The sequence below is a fragment of the Pongo pygmaeus genome, chromosome 17, assembly GCF_028885625.2.
Source record: "Pongo pygmaeus isolate AG05252 chromosome 17, NHGRI_mPonPyg2-v2.0_pri, whole genome shotgun sequence".
Lineage (NCBI taxonomy): Eukaryota > Metazoa > Chordata > Mammalia > Primates > Hominidae > Pongo > Pongo pygmaeus.
In genome coordinates this window covers 64,593,589-64,611,902 of record NC_072390.2, presented here as the reverse complement: position 1 = coordinate 64,611,902, position 18,314 = coordinate 64,593,589, and the positions used below count along the sequence as shown (strand labels likewise).

Genomic DNA, 18,314 nt, shown 5'->3' with positions numbered 1-18,314 from the left:
ATACTTTTCAGTTCTGCCACATTTCAACATAGTAACTGTTCCCTTTATGTATGTGGCTTTGAAGGTTTATTCTTTGTTGTGTGTCAGCTTCTTGGAAGGATAGCTCCTAGTACTGCATAATAATAATAATAATTGCAACCACTTATGGAGTACTTGCCATGTTTCGGGTAATACACTGGACACTTAATACTCATGATTTTTATCTAACCTTGACAGTGACTCTTAGCATGATACCACAGTCACATTTTCACATGCGGAAACATGAATTTAAAGAGTTTAAAGAATATGCACAAGGTCACACCCTAACAAATGGTATAGCCAATATTTGAACCATCCATCCAGTTCTAAAACCTGTGGGCTTTCTACAATATCCCACCGTGTCTGGTATGTGTCAATTTATGGGATTACTGAGAATTTCCTCAAAGGGATGCATTTGACTAAAAGTATTATTTAGTAAATGTACACATTTCAAACCTGATAGCTTTATGCAGAATGATTGTAGATAAAATAACTTTGTGAGGTAATTTAAATAGGAAGAAACAGCAGACTTAGCTATTGATAGGACTGGACCATTCTCATTTAAAAATTAGTTTGTGAGTAAGGATTTTTGTTAGTGCTTTAATTTTTGTTTTAAGGTGAATGAAGCTTTTGCTCCCCAGTACTTGGCTGTTGAGAGGAGTTTGGATCTTGACATAAGTAAAACCAATGTGAATGGAGGAGCCATTGCTTTGGGTCACCCACTGGGAGGATCTGGATCAAGAATTACTGCACACCTGGTTCACGAATTAAGGTATTATTTGCTAGAAATAGCTGCATTTCAGATTTGCTGTTTTTTATAGAAATGCATGGATTTAGGTTTCCCCAGAACACTGCAACATTTTTCATTCTTCATGTCTCCTGCACTGGCTCTTACCAGGAACAAGTTACTTGCGTAGTGCTTTTCATCTGGTCTCATAGATGAGTCAGTCACCTTGTTAGTGGCTCTGCACTTAAGAATCAAGCTCTTCCTCTGTGTGTCCAGTCTCTGTGCACTGTGTGCCCACTCAGCTTGTGTTCACTGCATGAGCAGATAATGAGGCCCTGCTTCTCATGGCACTTGTATTTTAGTGCCAGTTACAGGAGTAAAATAAATCTATTTTAGAAAAAAAAAGTAGTGAGTGAGTACTGATCTAGATGCCATAATTTATGAAATCTAAGCAAACTGACATTTGGGTCTAAGTTTTCCTTTTCACTGCTTCCAGGGTTCCAGGAGGAACCTTTTGTGTGTCTGGTGCTTTTCAGTTTTGATAGATAGTACCAGAAGGAGGAGCTCTTCTATTTTTGGAACATTTTGCTCTGTAGAAAAATTGCAAACAAAACCAAGTAAGTCAGGCTGAAAAATTACTCTGACTCCCTGTTAGGCCAGGGGAAATGTGACTCTTATTTCACTTAATGATTCACTGGGTTGAAATAGGTGATTGCCACATACAAAAGTAATTCCTGGATAATTTTCTCGAAGTCATCATATTAGGAGTGAGGAGTACTTTAAAGGCGTCTAATTTTTATGAAAGGGACATGGATAGTTTCTAAATTATCTGCCCTTTCATAGGGACAAACTATTAATTACATTTCTTCTAAGATGCCATGAGGCTCTCACAGTATATAAATCAAAGGAGGTGAATGTTCATCCCCTTCCCCAGCTTCCCCTGTTTATCCAGTTACCTCCTCTTCTCACTCCTTTCCCATAACACACACAAGCTTGTGTATGTGTTTCAGGTCTTCTAACCCTAAATCCACTCATCTCCTTTTTAGTTTGCCTCCCTCTTCTGGTGTTTTTTGTTTGTTTTTGTTTTTGTTTTTTATTAAAAACTTTCAGCTTTCCAAAGTCTTTTGCCTGTTGTAATTATACCAAAATTGAGGACTGGGGAAAAGATTGAGCAGATGAGCTGAATAAGGATGAATAATGCAAATGTGATTGTTATTAGTTCTATTTCATTAATCTAATTTTTTATTAGAGTAGATTTCAGTCACTGCTTTCTTTTTCAGGCGTCGAGGTGGAAAATATGCCGTTGGATCAGCTTGCATTGGAGGTGGCCAAGGTATTGCTGTCATCATTCAGAGCACAGCCTGAAGAGACCAGTGAGCTCACTGTGACCCACTCTTACTCTACTTGGCCAGGCCACAGTAAAACAAGTGACCTTCAGAGCAGCTGCCACAACTGGCCATGCCCTGCTATTGAAACAGTGATTAAGTTTGATCAAACCATGGTGACACAAAAATGCATTGATCATGAATAGGAGCCCATGCTAGAAGCACATTCTCTCAGATTTGAACCAGTGAAATATGATTATTTCTCAACTATAGAAGACATTAAAAGAAATCATATTCTTGCCAAGTAACCACCACCTCTGCCTTAGATAATATGATTATAAGGAAATCAAATAAATGTTGCCTTAACTTCAGTTAATGTTTTCCTGTCATTTATATTTTTAAAAATTTTAAATTGTGATAAGATACACATTACATAAACTTTACCATCTTAACCCTTTTTTAGCGTACAATTCACTGGTATTAAGTACATTCACATTTTTATACAAACATCCCCACTTTTTATCAACAGAACTTTTTCAGTCATCACACACGGAAGCAATAACTCCTCATTCTCCCATCCCCCATCCCCTGACAACCACCAGTGTATTTTGTCTCTATAAATTTGATGACTCGAGGTACCTCATATCATAAGTGAAATTATAAATATTTGTCCTTTCGTGACTGGCTTATTTTACTTTATATAATATTCTCAAGATTCATCCATCTTATGTTGTAGCATGTGTCGGAATTTCCTTCTTTTTAAAGGCTGAATAATACTCCGCTGTGTGTATAAACCTTACTTCCTTTCTTCCCAGCTTAAAGGTCATCTTTCATCCTTTATTTTCTCCCTTTAAAATGCCCCCACAACACTTCCGTTGCTTTATTTGTCTGTTGTAAGACTGGATATCTAGTAGGGCAAGGCCCTATTCTTGTTAACTTCATGAAAGAGCCATCGGAAATTTTAATTGAGATTAAATTGAATTTATGGGTTATACATTTATTGGGGAAAAAAATTTTTTTTTTTTTTGAGACAGAGTCTTGCTCTGTCCCCCAGGCTGGAGTGCAGTGGCGCGATCTCAGCTCACTGCAAGCTCCGCCTCCTGGGTTCGCACCATTCTCCTGCCTCAGCCTCCCGAGTAGCTGGGACTACAGGCGCCCGCCACTACGCCTGGCTAATTTTTTGTATTTTTAGTAGAGACCGGGTTTCACCGTGTTAGCCAGGATGGTCTCGATCTCCTGACCTCATGGTCCACCCGCCTTGGCCTCCCAAAGTGCTGGGATTACAGGCGTTAGCCACTACACCCGGCTTTTTTTTTTTTTTTTTTTTTTTTTTTTTTTTTTTTTTTTTTTGAGATAGCATCTTGCTCTGTCACCCAGGCTGAATTGCAGTGGCACAATCATGGCTCACTGAATAACAGATGTTAAATAATACTAGATAATGTTAAATAATAGTATCATAAGTACCTACACTGTTTCCTCAACCCTTTGCTTATATGGTTTCCTTCATTTGATTAAAAAGTTGGAGTGGCACATACATCCCCCTCTCTGTCATAGAGAGGCAGATGACAAGTGGTCCACCCATGGTTTGGGATAATGGACTAGTGGCAACAGGCAAGTCCAGCTTTTCTTGTTTGGGATCCTTACTGAGAAGCAGGCTTCCTCTAGTGTCATAAAAATATTAAAAAGTAAGAGCCCTGTATAATTTCTCCTAATAAAACAATGTTTTGCAGAACATTTTGTTTTTTACATATTCTTCTTTTGTTGTAACTTATAATAAACTTTCTCTGTGGGATGAAATGACCAAGGCCACATGTTACCATCTTCTAGAAACACTAGTGATAGTTTATCAAGCCTATGAATTTCCAGATAAAGGAGGAATTGTCGCCAATTAAATAGCTGAAGCAATCCCCTTCCCAGGGCATCTCCTGGCACAGGCCTTGGTAAAGGTTTATCGCTTTTCCCCATAAAAGTCTTGTGTAGTTTTGTTATTCAACTGAGACCTTTTTCCTATTTTCTTTTACATTTGATTATTGCTAATGAATAACTTTTGGATATTATATATCTAGCCAGCTTGTGGGAACCCTTTTATTAATTTGAATCATGCAGATAGTATCTCATATATTTTTATTGCCTTTTTGCCTTGAGCTGAGACCACTGGCGCAGTACTGGAGGAAATAAAATGTGGTAATGCTCATATTCGTTCTTCACTAAGTTGATGCTTACAGTAGGTTTCTGATAGATAATGCCTTATCAAGCTCAGGAAGTTTCCTTCTATTCCTAGTTTTCTTAAGAACTTTATGAGTGGTTCATTCATTCTTCACTCTAATCTCACTTGGCTGCCACCACTTAAGCCACAGTTCTCTTGCTCATGCCACCCTTTATGTTCATATTGCCAGAACTAGTGGAGATCTTTTTGTCTTCACCTTATTTGACTTCTCCAAAACATGACCCAGTTGACCACTCCTCCTTGAACTGACTTCTGTTCATGTCTCTGCTTTTCCACTGCCTCTCAGGCCATTCTTTTTCGTCTTCTTGGGCAGCTGCTCCACTGCTGTGAGTTTCTTGGGATTGGTTTTTGGATTTGTGGCGATTTCTTTCTATGATTCTAAATACCATCACATTTGGCTGGGTACAGTGGCTCATGCCTGTAATCCCAGCACTTTGGAGGCCAAGGCCAGAGGATCACATGAGCCCACAACTTCAAGACCAGTCTGGGCAACATAGTGAGACCACATCTGTACAAAACAAAAAGCCAGAAAAATGAGCTGGGTGTGGTGGCATGTACCTATAGTGCCAGCTGCTCAGGAGGCTGAGATGGGAAGATTGTTTGATCCCAGGAGGTTGAGGCTGCAGTGAGCCATGATTGGGCCACTGCACTCAAGCTTGGGTGACAGAGTGAGACCCTGTTTCAAAATACATACATACATACATAATATATCATCACATTTACATCCCAGCACTGGTCTCTACCTCTAGACTCCTGTAGCAAACTCCCCTCTTGACTTTTCTCATAGATGACTTCTTAAATATGCCCTGAGCAGTAACTTTTATCATATCCCACTTAACCAGCTCCCTCTTAAAGTTCTTCTCAGTGCCAGTAGCTCAAGTCAGAAATCCAGGCATTTCCTTCAGTTCTACTCTCTCCCTCACTCTTATTTCCAGTCTATCAGCAAGTATTATCAGTTCTTCCAAGATATAGCTCAAATACATCCATTTCTTCCCCTCTCCACCTCCACTACTGTGGTCCTAAGCCACCAGAATCTCTTGCCTGGACAACCACAAGAGCTTTTAGAGGCTCCTACCTCCATTCTTACCCCTCTCCAGTCATTCTCTAAGAAGCCACCGGGAGCATCTTTTAAAAACTCAAACTATGGTGACTCTAACGTGATCTCAGGCCGCTCCTCTAGCTCCCAGTGCTTCAGACAAATGGCCTTTCTTGGGACGGCTTGCACACCATGCTCTTTCATGCCATAGGGCTTTGGCAGATGTTCTTTCCTGTGCCTTCCTGGACCTGGGTCCTGCTCACCAAGTCTCAGATGCTTCCTCTTCACCCTAAGTTCCTCTCCCTGAGACTTTCCATTGTAGCACCCTGACCTTTATGAAACTTTCCTGAATTCATATTCACTTAGTAGTCCATTTACTGTCTCACTCCCTCATTAGACTGTAAACTCCATAAAGGCAAAGACTTCATATGTTTAGCACAGCGCCTGGCACATGGTAGATGCACAAGAATGTTGTTGACGGAATGAGTACTTGGATGGATGGGTGAATGGATAGATGGACAGATGATGTTTGAAGAAATCATAGCATAAAAAATTGCTTAATCTTCAAAGGATTAAGATGATGGATGGGGCCGGGCACGGTGGCTCACACCTGTAATCCCAGCATTTTGGGAGGCCGAGGCGGGTGGATCACCTGATGTCAGGAGTTCGAGACCAGCCTGACCAACATGCTGAAACCCTGTCTCTACTAAAAATACAAAATTAGCTGGGTGTGGTGGCACATGTCTGTAATCCCAGCTACTCGGAAGGCTGAGGCAGGAGAATCACTTGAACCTGGGAGGCAGAGGTTGCAGTGAGCCAAGGTTTATACTCCAGCCTGGGCAACAAGAGCAAAACTCTGTCTCAAAAAACAAAAACAAAAAGATGATGGATAGGAGGCAGGACTAGATTACAGCTCCCACTGAGATGGATGGAGCAGTATGTGGAAACTAACATCATGAACTTTTGCTCTAAGAACTGGCAGGAACATACCAAGAAAGCTGAGACAATCCACAGACCCCCCTGTGAAGGAACTGGATCACTGCTGCAGGCTCCCTGAGACACGAAAAAACTGAGTCTGTTTGCTTTCTCAATGGGAAGGCTCATGGTCTGGGGCAAGTTCTCAGCCCCGGTCTTCGGCTGTCTGGAAATAGACTCGGTGCTGTTGGCAAGGCATGGTGGGAGTGAGACCAGCCTTTAGGACTGTGGGCTGTGTGGAAGCGGGGTGAAGCCTGTAACTGCCGGCTTTCCACCACTTCCCTGACGACCTGTATGACTCAGCATAGGCAGCCATAATCCCCCTGGGAACATAACTCCATTGGCCTGGGAACCACACTCCCATCCCTTACAGCAGCTGCAGCAAGCCCCGCCCAAGGAGAGTCTGAGTTCAGACATGTCCAACCCTGCCCCACCTGGGGTCTTTCTCTACTTGCCCTGGTAGCCGAAGACAGAGGTCATAATCTTTTGGGAGCTCTCTGGCCCTGCCCACTGCCTGAGAAACCTGAAAACCGGGTGTCCCCATGACAAGTTTGCATCCTCCCTATAATACTGCAGCTGATGTGCTCTTGAAAGCACCACCTCCTGGCTAGAGGCCAACCAACACCAACCAGCACACAAAACAAAAATACAACCAAGGACCCTCACAGAGCCCACTTCACTCCCCTGCTACCTCCAACTGGAGCAAGTGCTGTTATCCACGGCTGAAAGACCTGAAGACAGATCACATCCCAGGACTCTTTGCAGACATTCCCCAGTACCAGCCTGAAGCCTGGTAGCTCTGCTGGGTGGCTAGACCCAGAAGAGCAAAAATAATCACTGCAGTTCGGCTCTCAGGAAGCCCTATTCCTAGGGGAAGGGGGAGAACACCACATCAAGTAAGCACCCTGTGGGACAAAAGAATCTGAACAGCAGCCCTTGAGTCCTAGATCTTCCCTCTGACATAGTCTACCCAAATGAGAAGGAAACAGAAAAACAATCCTTGTAATATGATGAAACAAGTTTCTTTAACACCCCCAAAAGATCACACCAGCTCACCAGTAGTGGATCCAAACCAAGATGAAATCTCTGAATTGCCAGAAAAAGAATTCAGAAGGTCGATTATTAAGCTAAGATAATTAAGACACCAGGGAAAGGTGAAGTCCAACTTAAAGAAATCAAAAAACATGACACAGGATATGAAAGGAAAAGTCTTTAGTGAAATACATAGCATAAATAAAAAACAATAATGACTTCTGGAAACCAAGGACACACTTAGAGAAATGCAAAATGCACTGGAAAGTCTCAGCAATAGAATTGAACAAGCAGAAGAAAGAACTTCAGAGCTCAAAGACAAGGCTTTCAAATTAACCCAATCCATCAAAGACAAAGAAAAAATAATTTAAAAAATGAACAAAGCCACCAAGAAGTTTGGGACTATGTTATATGTCCAAACCTAAGAATAATTGGTGTTCCTGAGGAAGAAGAGAAATCTAAAAGTTTGGAAAACATATTTGAGGGAATAATTGAGGAAAACTTCCCCAGTCTTGCTAGAAATCTAGATATCCAAATACAAGAATCTCAAAGAACACCTGGGAACTTCATCACAAAAAGATCATCACCTAGGCACACAGTCATCAGGTTATCTAAAGTCAAGACAAAGGAAAGAATCTTAAAAGCTGTGAGGCAAAAGCATCAGGTAACCTACGAAGGAAAACCTACAGATTAACAGCAGATTTCTCAGTAGAAACCCCACAAGCTAGAAGGAATTGGGGGGGGTCCTATTTTTAGCCTCCTTAAACAAAACAATTATCAGCGAAGAATTTTTTATCCAGCAAAACTAAGCTTCGTAAATGAAGGAAGATTCAGTCTTCCAGACACATGCTGAGAATTTGCCACTACAAAGCCAGCACTACAAGAAGTGCAAAAAGGAGCTCTAAACCTTGAAACAAATCCTCAAAATGCACCAAAATAGAACCTCCTTAAAGCATACATCTCACAGAACCTAAAAAAACAATAACACAATGAAAAAAAACACACAAGGTATTCAGGCAACAAATAGCACAATTAATAGAATAGTACCTCACATCTCTACACTAACATTGACTGTTAATGGCCTAAATGCTCCACTTAAAAGATACAGAATGGCAGAATGGATAAGAATTCACCAACCAAGTTTCTGCTGTCTTCAGGAGACTCACATAACACATAAAGACTCACATGAACTTAAGGTAAGGGAAGAAAAAAGATATTCCATGTAAATGGACACCAAAAGCAAGCAGGAGTAGCTATTCTTATATATAAAAAAAAATAAACTTTAGAGCAAAAGAAGTTTAAAAAGACAAAGAGGAGCCGGGTGCAGTGGCTCACGCCTGTAATCCCAGCACTTTGGGAGGCCGAGGCAAGCAGATTACAAGGTCTAGAGATCGAGACCATCCTGGCCAATGTGGTAAAATCCTGTCTCTCCTAAAATTACAAAAATTAGCTGGGCGTGGTGGTGTGTGCCCATAGTCCCAGCTACTTGGGAGGCTGAGGCAGGAGAATCACTTGAACTGGGGAGGCAGAGGTTACAGTGAGCCGAGATCTCACAACTGCACTCCAGCCTGGTGACAGAGTGAGACTCTGTCTCAAAAAACAAAACAAAAAAAATGCAAAGAGGGACACTATATAATGATAAAAGGACTAGTCCAACAGAAAAATATCACAGTCCTAAATATATATGCACCTAACATTGGAGCTTCCAAATTTATAAAACAATGACTACTAGACCTAAGAAATGAGATAGATGGCAACACAATAAAACTGAGGAACTTTAGTACTCCACTGACAGCACTAGACAGGTCGTCAAGACAGAAAGTCAACAAACAATGGACTTAAACTATACCCTACAACAAATGGACTTAAGAGACATTTACAGAACACTCTACCCAACAACTGCAGAATATACCTTCTATTCATCGGCACATGGAACATTTTCCAAGACAGACCATATGATAGGCCACAAAACAAATCTCAGTAAATTCAAGAAAATTGAAATTATATCAAGTACTGTCTCAGACTACAGTAGAATAAAATTGGAAATCAACTCCAAAAGGAACCCTCAAAACCATGCAAATACATGGGAATTAAATAACAACCTGCTCCTGAATGATCGTTGGGTCAACAATTAAATAAAGATAATAAAGATGGAAATTTAAAAATTCTTTGAACTGAACAATAGTGGCACAACCTATCAAAACCTCTGAGATACAGCAAAAGAGGTGCTAAGAGGAAAGTTCATAGCATTAAATGCCTATATTAAAAAGTCTGAAAGAGCACAAATAAGACAATCTAAAGTCACACCTCATGGAACTGGAAAAACAAGAACAATCTGAACCCAAACCCAGCAGAAGAAAAGAAATAAAAATCAGAGCAGAACTAAATGAAATCAAAACAAAAAATACAGAAGATAAATTAAACAACAAGCCGGTTCTTTGAAAAGATAATAAAATTGATAGATCATTAGCAAGATTAACCAAGAAAAGAAGTGAGAAGATCCAAATAAGCTCAATGAGAAATGAAATGGGAGCTATCACAGCTGATACCACAGAAATACAAAAGATTATTCAAGGCTACTATGAACACCTTTACATGCATAAACTAGAAAACCTAGAAGAGATGGATAAAGTCCTGGAAATACACAACCCTCCTAGATTAAACCAGGAAGATACAGAAACTCTGAACAGACCAATAACAAGCAGTGAGATGGAAATGGTAATTTTAAAAATTGCCAACAACAACAACAAAAACAAGTCCAGGACCAGAAAGGTACACAGCTGAATTCTATCAGACATTCAAAGAAGAATTGGTACCAATCCTATTGACACTATACCAAAAGACAGAGAAAGAGGGAATCCTCCCTAAATCATTCTATGAAGCCAGTATCACCCTAATACCCAAACCAGGGAAGGATGTAACAAAAGAGAAAACTACAGACCAATATCCCTGATGAACATAGATACAAAAATCCTCAACAAAATACTAGTGAATCAAATCCAACAGCATAATAGAAAGATAATCCACCATGATCAAGTGGATTTCATACCAGGGACACAGGGATGGTTTAACATACATAAGTCAATAAATATGATAGCCACATAAACAATTTAAAACAAAAATCACTTGACTATCTCAATAGATGCAGAAAAGCATTTGACAAAATCCAGCATCCCTTTATGATTAAAACCCTCAGCAAAATCGGCATAGAAGGGACATACCCTAAGATAATAAAAAATATCCATGACAAACCCACAGCCAACATTATACTCAACAGGGAAAAGTTGAAAGCATTCCCCCTGAGAACTAGAACAAGACAAGGATGCTAACTTTCACCACTTCTGTTCAACATAGTACTGGAAATCCTAGCCAGAGCAATCAGACAAGAGAAAGAAATAAAAGGTATCCAAATCAGTAAAGGGGAAGTAAAACTGTCACTGTTTGCTGATGCTGTGATCATATACCTAGAAAACCCTAAAGATTCATCCAAAAAGTTCCTAGAACTGGTAAATGAATTCAGCAAAATTTCAGGATACAAAATTAATGTACGCAAATCAGTAGCTCTGCTATATACAAACAGCAACAAAGCTGAGAATCAAATCAAGCTTTTATAATAGCTGCAAAAAAAAATATACTTAGGAGTATACCTAACCAAGGAGGTGAAAGACCTCTACAAGGATAACTACAAAACACTGCTGAAAGAAATCAGACAACACAAACAAATGGAAACACACCCCATGCTCATGGATAGGTAGAATCAATATTGTGAAAATGACCATACTGCTAAAAGCAACCTACAAATTCAATGCAATTCCCATCAAAATACTGCCGTCATTCTTCACGGAACTAGAGAAAACAATACTAAAATTCATACGGAACCCCCCCCCCCAAAAAAAAGTCCACATAGCCAAAGCAAGACTAAGCAAAAAGAACAAATCTGGAGTTATCACATTACTCAGCTTCAAACTATACTACAAGACCATAGTCACCAAAACAGCATGGTACTGATTAAAAAAAAAAAAAAATAGGTACATAGCCCAATGGAACAGAATAGAGAACCCAGAAATAAAGCCAATACTTACAGTCAACTGATCTTCGACAAAGCAAACAAAAACATAAAGTGGGGAAAGGACACTCTATTCAACAAGTGGTGCTGGGATAATTGGCAAGCCAAATGTAGAAGAATGAAACTGGATCTTTGTCTCTCACCCTATACAAAAATCAACTCAAGATGGATCAAAGACTTAAATCTAAGACCTGAAACGATAAAAATTCTAAAAAATAACATTGGAAAAACCCTTTTAGATATTGACTTAGGCAAAAACTTCATGACCAAGAACCCAAAAGCAAATGCAACAAAAACAAAGATAAATATATTGGACTTAATTAAACTAAAAAGTTTCTACACAGCAAATGAAATAATCAACAGAGTTAACAGACAACTCACAGAGTGGGAGAAAATCTTCACAATCTATACATCCAGCAAAGGACTAATATCCAGAATCTACAAAGAACTCAAATAAATCAGCAAGAAAAAAAAAATCCCATAAAAAAGTGGGCTAAGGACATGAATAGACAATTTTCAAAAGAAGATATACAAATGGCCAACAAACATATGGAAAAATGCTCAAGATCACTAATGATCAGGGAACTGCAAATTAAAACCACAATGCAATACCACCTTACTCCTGCATGAATGGACATAAAAAGTCAAAAAATAATAGATGTTGGCATGGATGTGGTGAAAAGGGAACACTTTTACACTGTTGGTGGGCATGTAAACTAGTACAACCACTATGGAAAACAGTGCAGATTCCTTAAAGAACTAAAAGTAGATCTACTGTTTGATCCAGCAATCCCACTACTAGGTATCTACCCAGAGGAAAAGAAGTCATATACAAAAAAGATACTTGCACATGCATGTTTATAGCAGCACAATTTATAATTGCAAAAATATGGAACTAGCCCAAATGTCCATCAATGAGTGGATAAACAAAATGTGGTATAGCTGGGTATGGTGGCTCACGTCTGTAACCCCAGCACTTTGGGAGGCCGAGGCAGGTAGATCGCCTGAGGTCAGGAGTTCGAGACCAGGCTGGCCAACATGGCGAAACCCCGTCTCTACTAAAAATACAAAAATTAGCCAGGCATGGTGGTGGGCGCCTGTAATCCCAGCTACTCGGGAAGCTAAGGCAGAATTGCTTGAACCGGGGAGGCAGAGGTTGCAGTGGGCTGAGATTACGCCATTGTACTCCAGCCTCGGCAACAAGAGCAAAACTCTGTCTCAAAAAAACAAAAAACAAACAAACAAACAAAAAAAGAAAATATGGTATATATATATACTATGAAATACTACTCAGCCATAAAAAGGAACAAAATAATGGCATTCACAGCAACCTGGATGGAATTAGAAAGTATTATTCTAAGTGAAATAACTCAGAAATGGAAAACCAAACATCATGGGTTCTCGCTCATAAGTGGGAGTTAAGCTATGAGGATGAGAAGGCATAAGAAATGATACATTGGACTTTGAGGACTGTGGGGAAAAGTTGGGAGGGGGTTGAGGGATAAAGACTACACATTGGATACAGTGTATACTGCTCAGCTGATGGGTACACCAAAATCTCAGAAATCACCACTAAAGAATTTACTCAAGGAACCAAACACTACTTGCTCCCTAAAAACCTATTGAAATAGGCCGGGTGCGGTGGTTCACACCTGTAATCCCAGCACTTTGGGAGGTCAAGGAGGGCAGATCACTTGAGGTCCGGAGTTCGAGACCAGCCTGACCAACATGGAGAAACCCCATTTCTACTAAAAATACAAAATTAGCCGGGCGTGGTGGTGCATGCCTGTAATCCCAGCTACTCCGGAGGCTGAGGCAGGAGAATTGCTTGAACCCAGGAGGCAGAGGTTGCAGTCAGCCGAGATCGTACCATTGCACTCCAGCCTGGGCAACAAGAGTGAAATTCCGTCTCAAAAACAAAACAAAACAAAACAAAAACCTATTGACCTACTGAAATAAAAAATAAATTAAAAAAGGAAAATCACAAAAAATAATAAATTGCTCAAAGTCATACAGAAGTAGAGCAAGTAGCTGCTCACACAATTTCCTTTACCCTCATCTGTCTCTATAGATTATCATGGAGTATGTGTATGTCTGCACATACACATGTGTGTACCTATGTGTTTTCAAAAGAGAAGGAGTGGAGAACTGGGGGAGATACCAAAGATATTGCCACCTGGCACTAAAGATCAATAGAAAGTGGGGTAACTATGGGAAATTTACTTCTGACCCAGCTACATGCTATAGAGAGAGCTGGGAAATAAAGCCAAATGCATCAGAGGTTGCCCCTAGGATGCCCAGTGAATTTATCATCCACACCAGGTCAGTCTTGAAAAGTGAAAGAGGACATTATTAATAATTGCCCTGAGACAAAAGGTGTAAACTGGGACTGTCCTAGGCAAACTGGGACCTAGAGGTACTCTAATAACCAAAGTGCATTGCAGTGACTCCACCTCAAGTTCAAGGAAGCTGAGCAAATATATTAAGTATGGATTGTTGGGTATGAAGATGATAAAGTAGTTGGTCAGAGTGGGATTCATTGAGTCCTTGACATTTGAGCAAATGCTCGAAGGAGGTGAAAGTGGCCACACAGGTATCTGGGAGAAGATCAGGGGAAACTAGCAGTGCCCATGCTGAGGCAGGAGCATGCCAGGTGTGTTCAGGGAACAGCAGTCAGTGCAGCTGGAGCAGAGTGAGTGGGGTGCATGTCATGCAGAGCCTTGTAAGTCATTAAGAGTGACTTTGGCATTTATTCTGAGTACAACCAGGAGCTACTGCAGGCTTTTGAGTAGAGAAAAGACATCATCTGACATGCATTTCTATTGATATGTTCTACTGAAATCAACTTCAGAGGGACAAAGTTGGAGGCAGGGAGGTCAATTAGGATGCTATTGCAGTCATCCAGGCTAAGGAATAATGGTACCTCAGATCTGGGAGTCTACAGTGGGGGTGGTGAGAGGTTGTCAGATTCTGGATATATTTTGAAACAGTCTTGAGATTTTCTAATGGGTTGATTAGCTGTGAGTTGGCAGAGAGAAGTCAAGGATGATTCCTGGGCCTTTTCTCTCAGCCACTGAGATAGAGAAAGCTGCAGGCAGAACAGGTTTTGAGGGTAGTTCAGACATTCAGATGGCGACGCCAAGCAGGCCCTTAGGTGAAGGAGTCTGGAGTCTGAAAGAATTTGGGATGGGGATATAGACTTGAGAGCCATCAGCTTATAAATAGGACTTGGTCAAGAATGGGTGGCCTTCATCCTAGATGGACATAAATAAGAAATAAATATCAATTTTTCTTCTTATTCCTAGGTTTTCATTTTTATGACTTTAAGAAAAATATGAATGACAAAAATAAAACATAAAATCAAATATATCTGTATCGCCCTTTGGGGGACACCATCTCTTGCTCACTTTACACAGTAAGTGCCATTTCCTTCACCTCCATGGAAAACATTTTGTAAATTACTAAGATGAATAACTTAAAATACAGGACGGGAACATACGTTTTAAAGGAATGCCTTTGTAAATGAGAAATTGTTTTTATAAAGTGAATGATGACTTTTCTTTCCCATTCTCTCTATTCTATTTTTTATTTTAAATTTTAAATGTGAGTCCTAGAACTTCACTGACTGGGTGACTTGCCATAGTCCAGCAATAAGCCCGGGCACACCTTGTACCCTAGGTGGCGCCTCAGGCTTGGGCTCCCTTGGTCACTTTCTCATCAGCATCTCAAAGAAGCATCTCAGCGAAACTGGCCTAACTCCTTCCCTTTCACTTCCTGGGACTTGAGGAAGAGAGAGAAGAAGCCAGGAGTAAAGAAACCTACGGTAGCAGGTGGGGCGCAAATGCCCCACCTCCTGGCCACTGCCCCAGTACTGTTGGCCAAAGTCACTGCCTTTTGTTTCTCGTCAGTGAAAACGTGCAGTCACAAAGCCCCCAGAGCTGGGGAGTTCGTGTAACACAGCCCCTGAGCCAGTAACAGAGCGCAGGCCCTCCCTGAGGTGCTGAGCACCAGGGCAAGTGAGGACATGGAGGGACACAGTGGGGAGCATGGTCTGGAGCAGCAGAGAAGATGCGGCAACAATCATGGCATTCCCCACGCTTCTCTCCTGGAGCCCCTGGAGCCAGGGTAGCTCTGCTTCCTCACCCTGTCCCCTGTACTTGAGAGTCCACAGCTGCCCCCAGCTGCTCTCATGCAACAGAGCAGGGCTGCAGGAGCTGTCTGTCTATCCCTCCTCACTTTCTATGACATCAGCTGATACAGCTGTCACCAGAGAGGTCTGGGGGGGATGGGGAGCAGCAAAAAGACAAGCATGGGGAGATGTGTGTCCTGTGCCCTTGTCTTCCTTCCCCACTGAACAGCCCAGCTCCCAGGACAGGAGCCCTGCTGCAGACTCAGCTCACACAGTCTAGTGTCTCTGGTACAAGCGCCTCAGCAAAGAAAAAAGCATCTGATAGATGCAAAACCTTCCAGGAGCACAGCCAGCATGGAACGCAAGTCCCCACCTGTCTGTGCTGCCGTGTCTACTCTCTGCAAAATCCACCAGTTCCAATAAGTGAGAGCAAAGGAAGTCATGAGATAAGCTCCCTCAGAGCCAAGCCCTGGACCAGTCTCAGCACAGCCGGGATGTAGACACATTTCAGAAGCTTGGACCTTCTGGAATGTTGTAGAAACAAGGGGCATTGGCAGAAGTAAAATGCAGAATTGGATCTTAAACATGAAGTTCCTTGGGAGCCTTTTGAGTAATACAAGATCAAATTAGAAACCCCACAATGAAGGAATATGCTGATACCAAGAGCAAGCTATTCTAGCTACACACACACACACACACACACACGCTCACGTATTCTTCAGACTACATTTCTAGATTGCAAAGAAAAGCTACATCCCCATGAGCTGAGGCCCACAGTGCAGACGAGATGGAACTCATTCCATGCTGGCCTGTAGGTTTATACCTGGTGTGACCATGAGCCTAGTGCTGGGACCCTACTCAGACCATCACCCAGGGCTCTAGGCCTGCGTCTTCCAGGGAGAACTAGCAGCACCCCCAGCCTTGCTGTCTCCCAATTCTATGCATCAGGTCATTACCCAGGCTGCTTTCTGGTCCCCACATGTAGCTCAGAGCCGTGAGATCACACAGATCTGCCCAGCCCTGGGAGGAGGCAGTCTGCCCACTGGAGACATTCCATTCCATTCTATACATTTCAATATGTCCATCACAGACATGAGCCCCAAGAGGGTCTGGAACCCCCAGACTGTTGTTCTTACTGCACATGGTAAGTGGAGAAAACAAAATATCCACTGAAAAGACAATGGCTGAGACAAGACCATGTTATGAAGGATACATTTGTGTTTGGTCCCTTTGAACATTCTAATAGGCAGTTTTAGAACAAATAGGAGGAAGTCCTCTTTACATGGGTGCAAAGTAACTTCAGCAACTTGTTTTCACCAAGCAATAGTACAAGGTGAAAACAGAAATATTCTTAAGACCAAAAACATTTAAACATTTCTCAGTGTAATGAAGGGTGGGTCAGGGAGGGCTTTGATGCCACCCTGCCTGCAGTGGTCCCTTCTGGGTCTCCAGGTACCTGGCCCTGCCGGGCTCATATATCCATCTCTGTCCTCCTGGGCCTCTGCATGGCTGCCTCTGTGCACCATTCATCAGCAGTTATCCTCCCAGCACCCTGCGAGTCCAGGCCCCTACACAGCAGCAATCCTGCCCAGCCCCTCTGTCCTGCCCTGTGTCCAGTGTGCACGTTGAGGGCCTGTTAGAGGCCCAACAGCCTCCATTCAAAGATTCTCACCATAGAATTCTGGGCACTGAGTGGAGAATGTTCTGGTCAACACAGCCTCTGTGCCCCTCCAGATCCTTCTGCCTTCAGACGGGGGCTGCCCTGGCTGCCAGATTCCACGAGACCAGCCCACCCATTTCTCTCCTGGCATGCTTCTCCATGGGCCACTGGGCCACAGGACAGCGAAGGGCCCCGAGGAGTGAGTGTGTGTGCGTGTGTGTGAGTGTGTGTGCGTGTGTGTGTGTGCGTGTGTCTGCGTGTGTGTGTGTGTGTGTGTGCACGCGTGTAGATGTGTGGGGGGATGTGTGTGGGGTGTGGGGGGGTATGTGGGGAGGGTGTGTGTGGGGGTATGTGTGTTGGGGGTGGGGGTGTGAGTGTGTGGGGGTGTGTGGAGGTGTGAGTGTGTGAGGTGTGTGTGTGGGGATGTGGGGGGTGTGTGGGGGTATGTGGGGAGGGTGTGTGTGTGGGTGCGTGTGTGGGGGGTGGGGGGTGTGAGTGTGTGTGGGGTGTGTGTGTGGGATGTGTTTGGGGGTACATGTGGGGGGATGGGGTGCGTGAGGTGTGTGGAAGGTGTGAGTGCATGTGTATGTGGGGTGTGAATATGCATGTGTGAGAGAGTGTGGGGGTGGGGGCTGTGTGAGTGTGCATGTAGGGGGTGCGTGTGTGGGGTGTGTATGTGGGGTGCGTGTGTGGGGGGTGTGTGGGGGGTATGGGGTGTGTGTGGGGTGTGGGGCGGTGCGTGAATGTGTGTGGGGTATGTGTGTGGGGTGTGTGAGGGGGGTATGGGGTGTGTGTGGGGGTGCGTGTGTGGGGGGGTATGTGGTGTGTGGGGTGTGGGGGAAAACGTGTGTGGGGCGTGTGTGTGTGTGGGGTGCGTGTGTGTGGAGTGGGGGGGGGGGTACGGGGTGTGTGTGGTATGTGTGTGGGGGCACGTGTGTTGGGGGGTATGGGATGTGTGGGGGTTGTGTGGGGGGTGTGTGGGTGGTGTGTGCGGGCTGTGTGTGGGGGTGCGTGTGTGGGGTGTGTGTGGTTTGTGTGTGGGGGTATGGGGTGTTTGGGGGTGTGGGGGTGCGTGAGTGTGTGGGGTGTGTGGGGTGCATGTGTGGGGTGTGTGGGGGG

The 18,314-nt window shown here is 42.9% G+C and overlaps 1 protein-coding gene across 1 annotated transcript in view; it reads left to right on the top strand.

Annotated features, from left to right (window-relative positions):
- ACAA2 (acetyl-CoA acyltransferase 2) overlaps nucleotides 1-2,441 on the top strand; it is a 28,558-nt gene extending 26,117 nt beyond the window's left edge. Inside the window, exons 9-10 of the mRNA XM_054460696.2 lie at nucleotides 636-790; nucleotides 2,026-2,441. Of these exons, the coding sequence (XP_054316671.1) occupies nucleotides 636-790; nucleotides 2,026-2,110 (240 nt within the window). The 3' untranslated portion in view covers nucleotides 2,111-2,441. The remainder of the gene's footprint in view (nucleotides 1-635; nucleotides 791-2,025) is intronic.
- The last annotated feature ends 15,873 nt before the right edge of the window (nucleotides 2,442-18,314 follow it).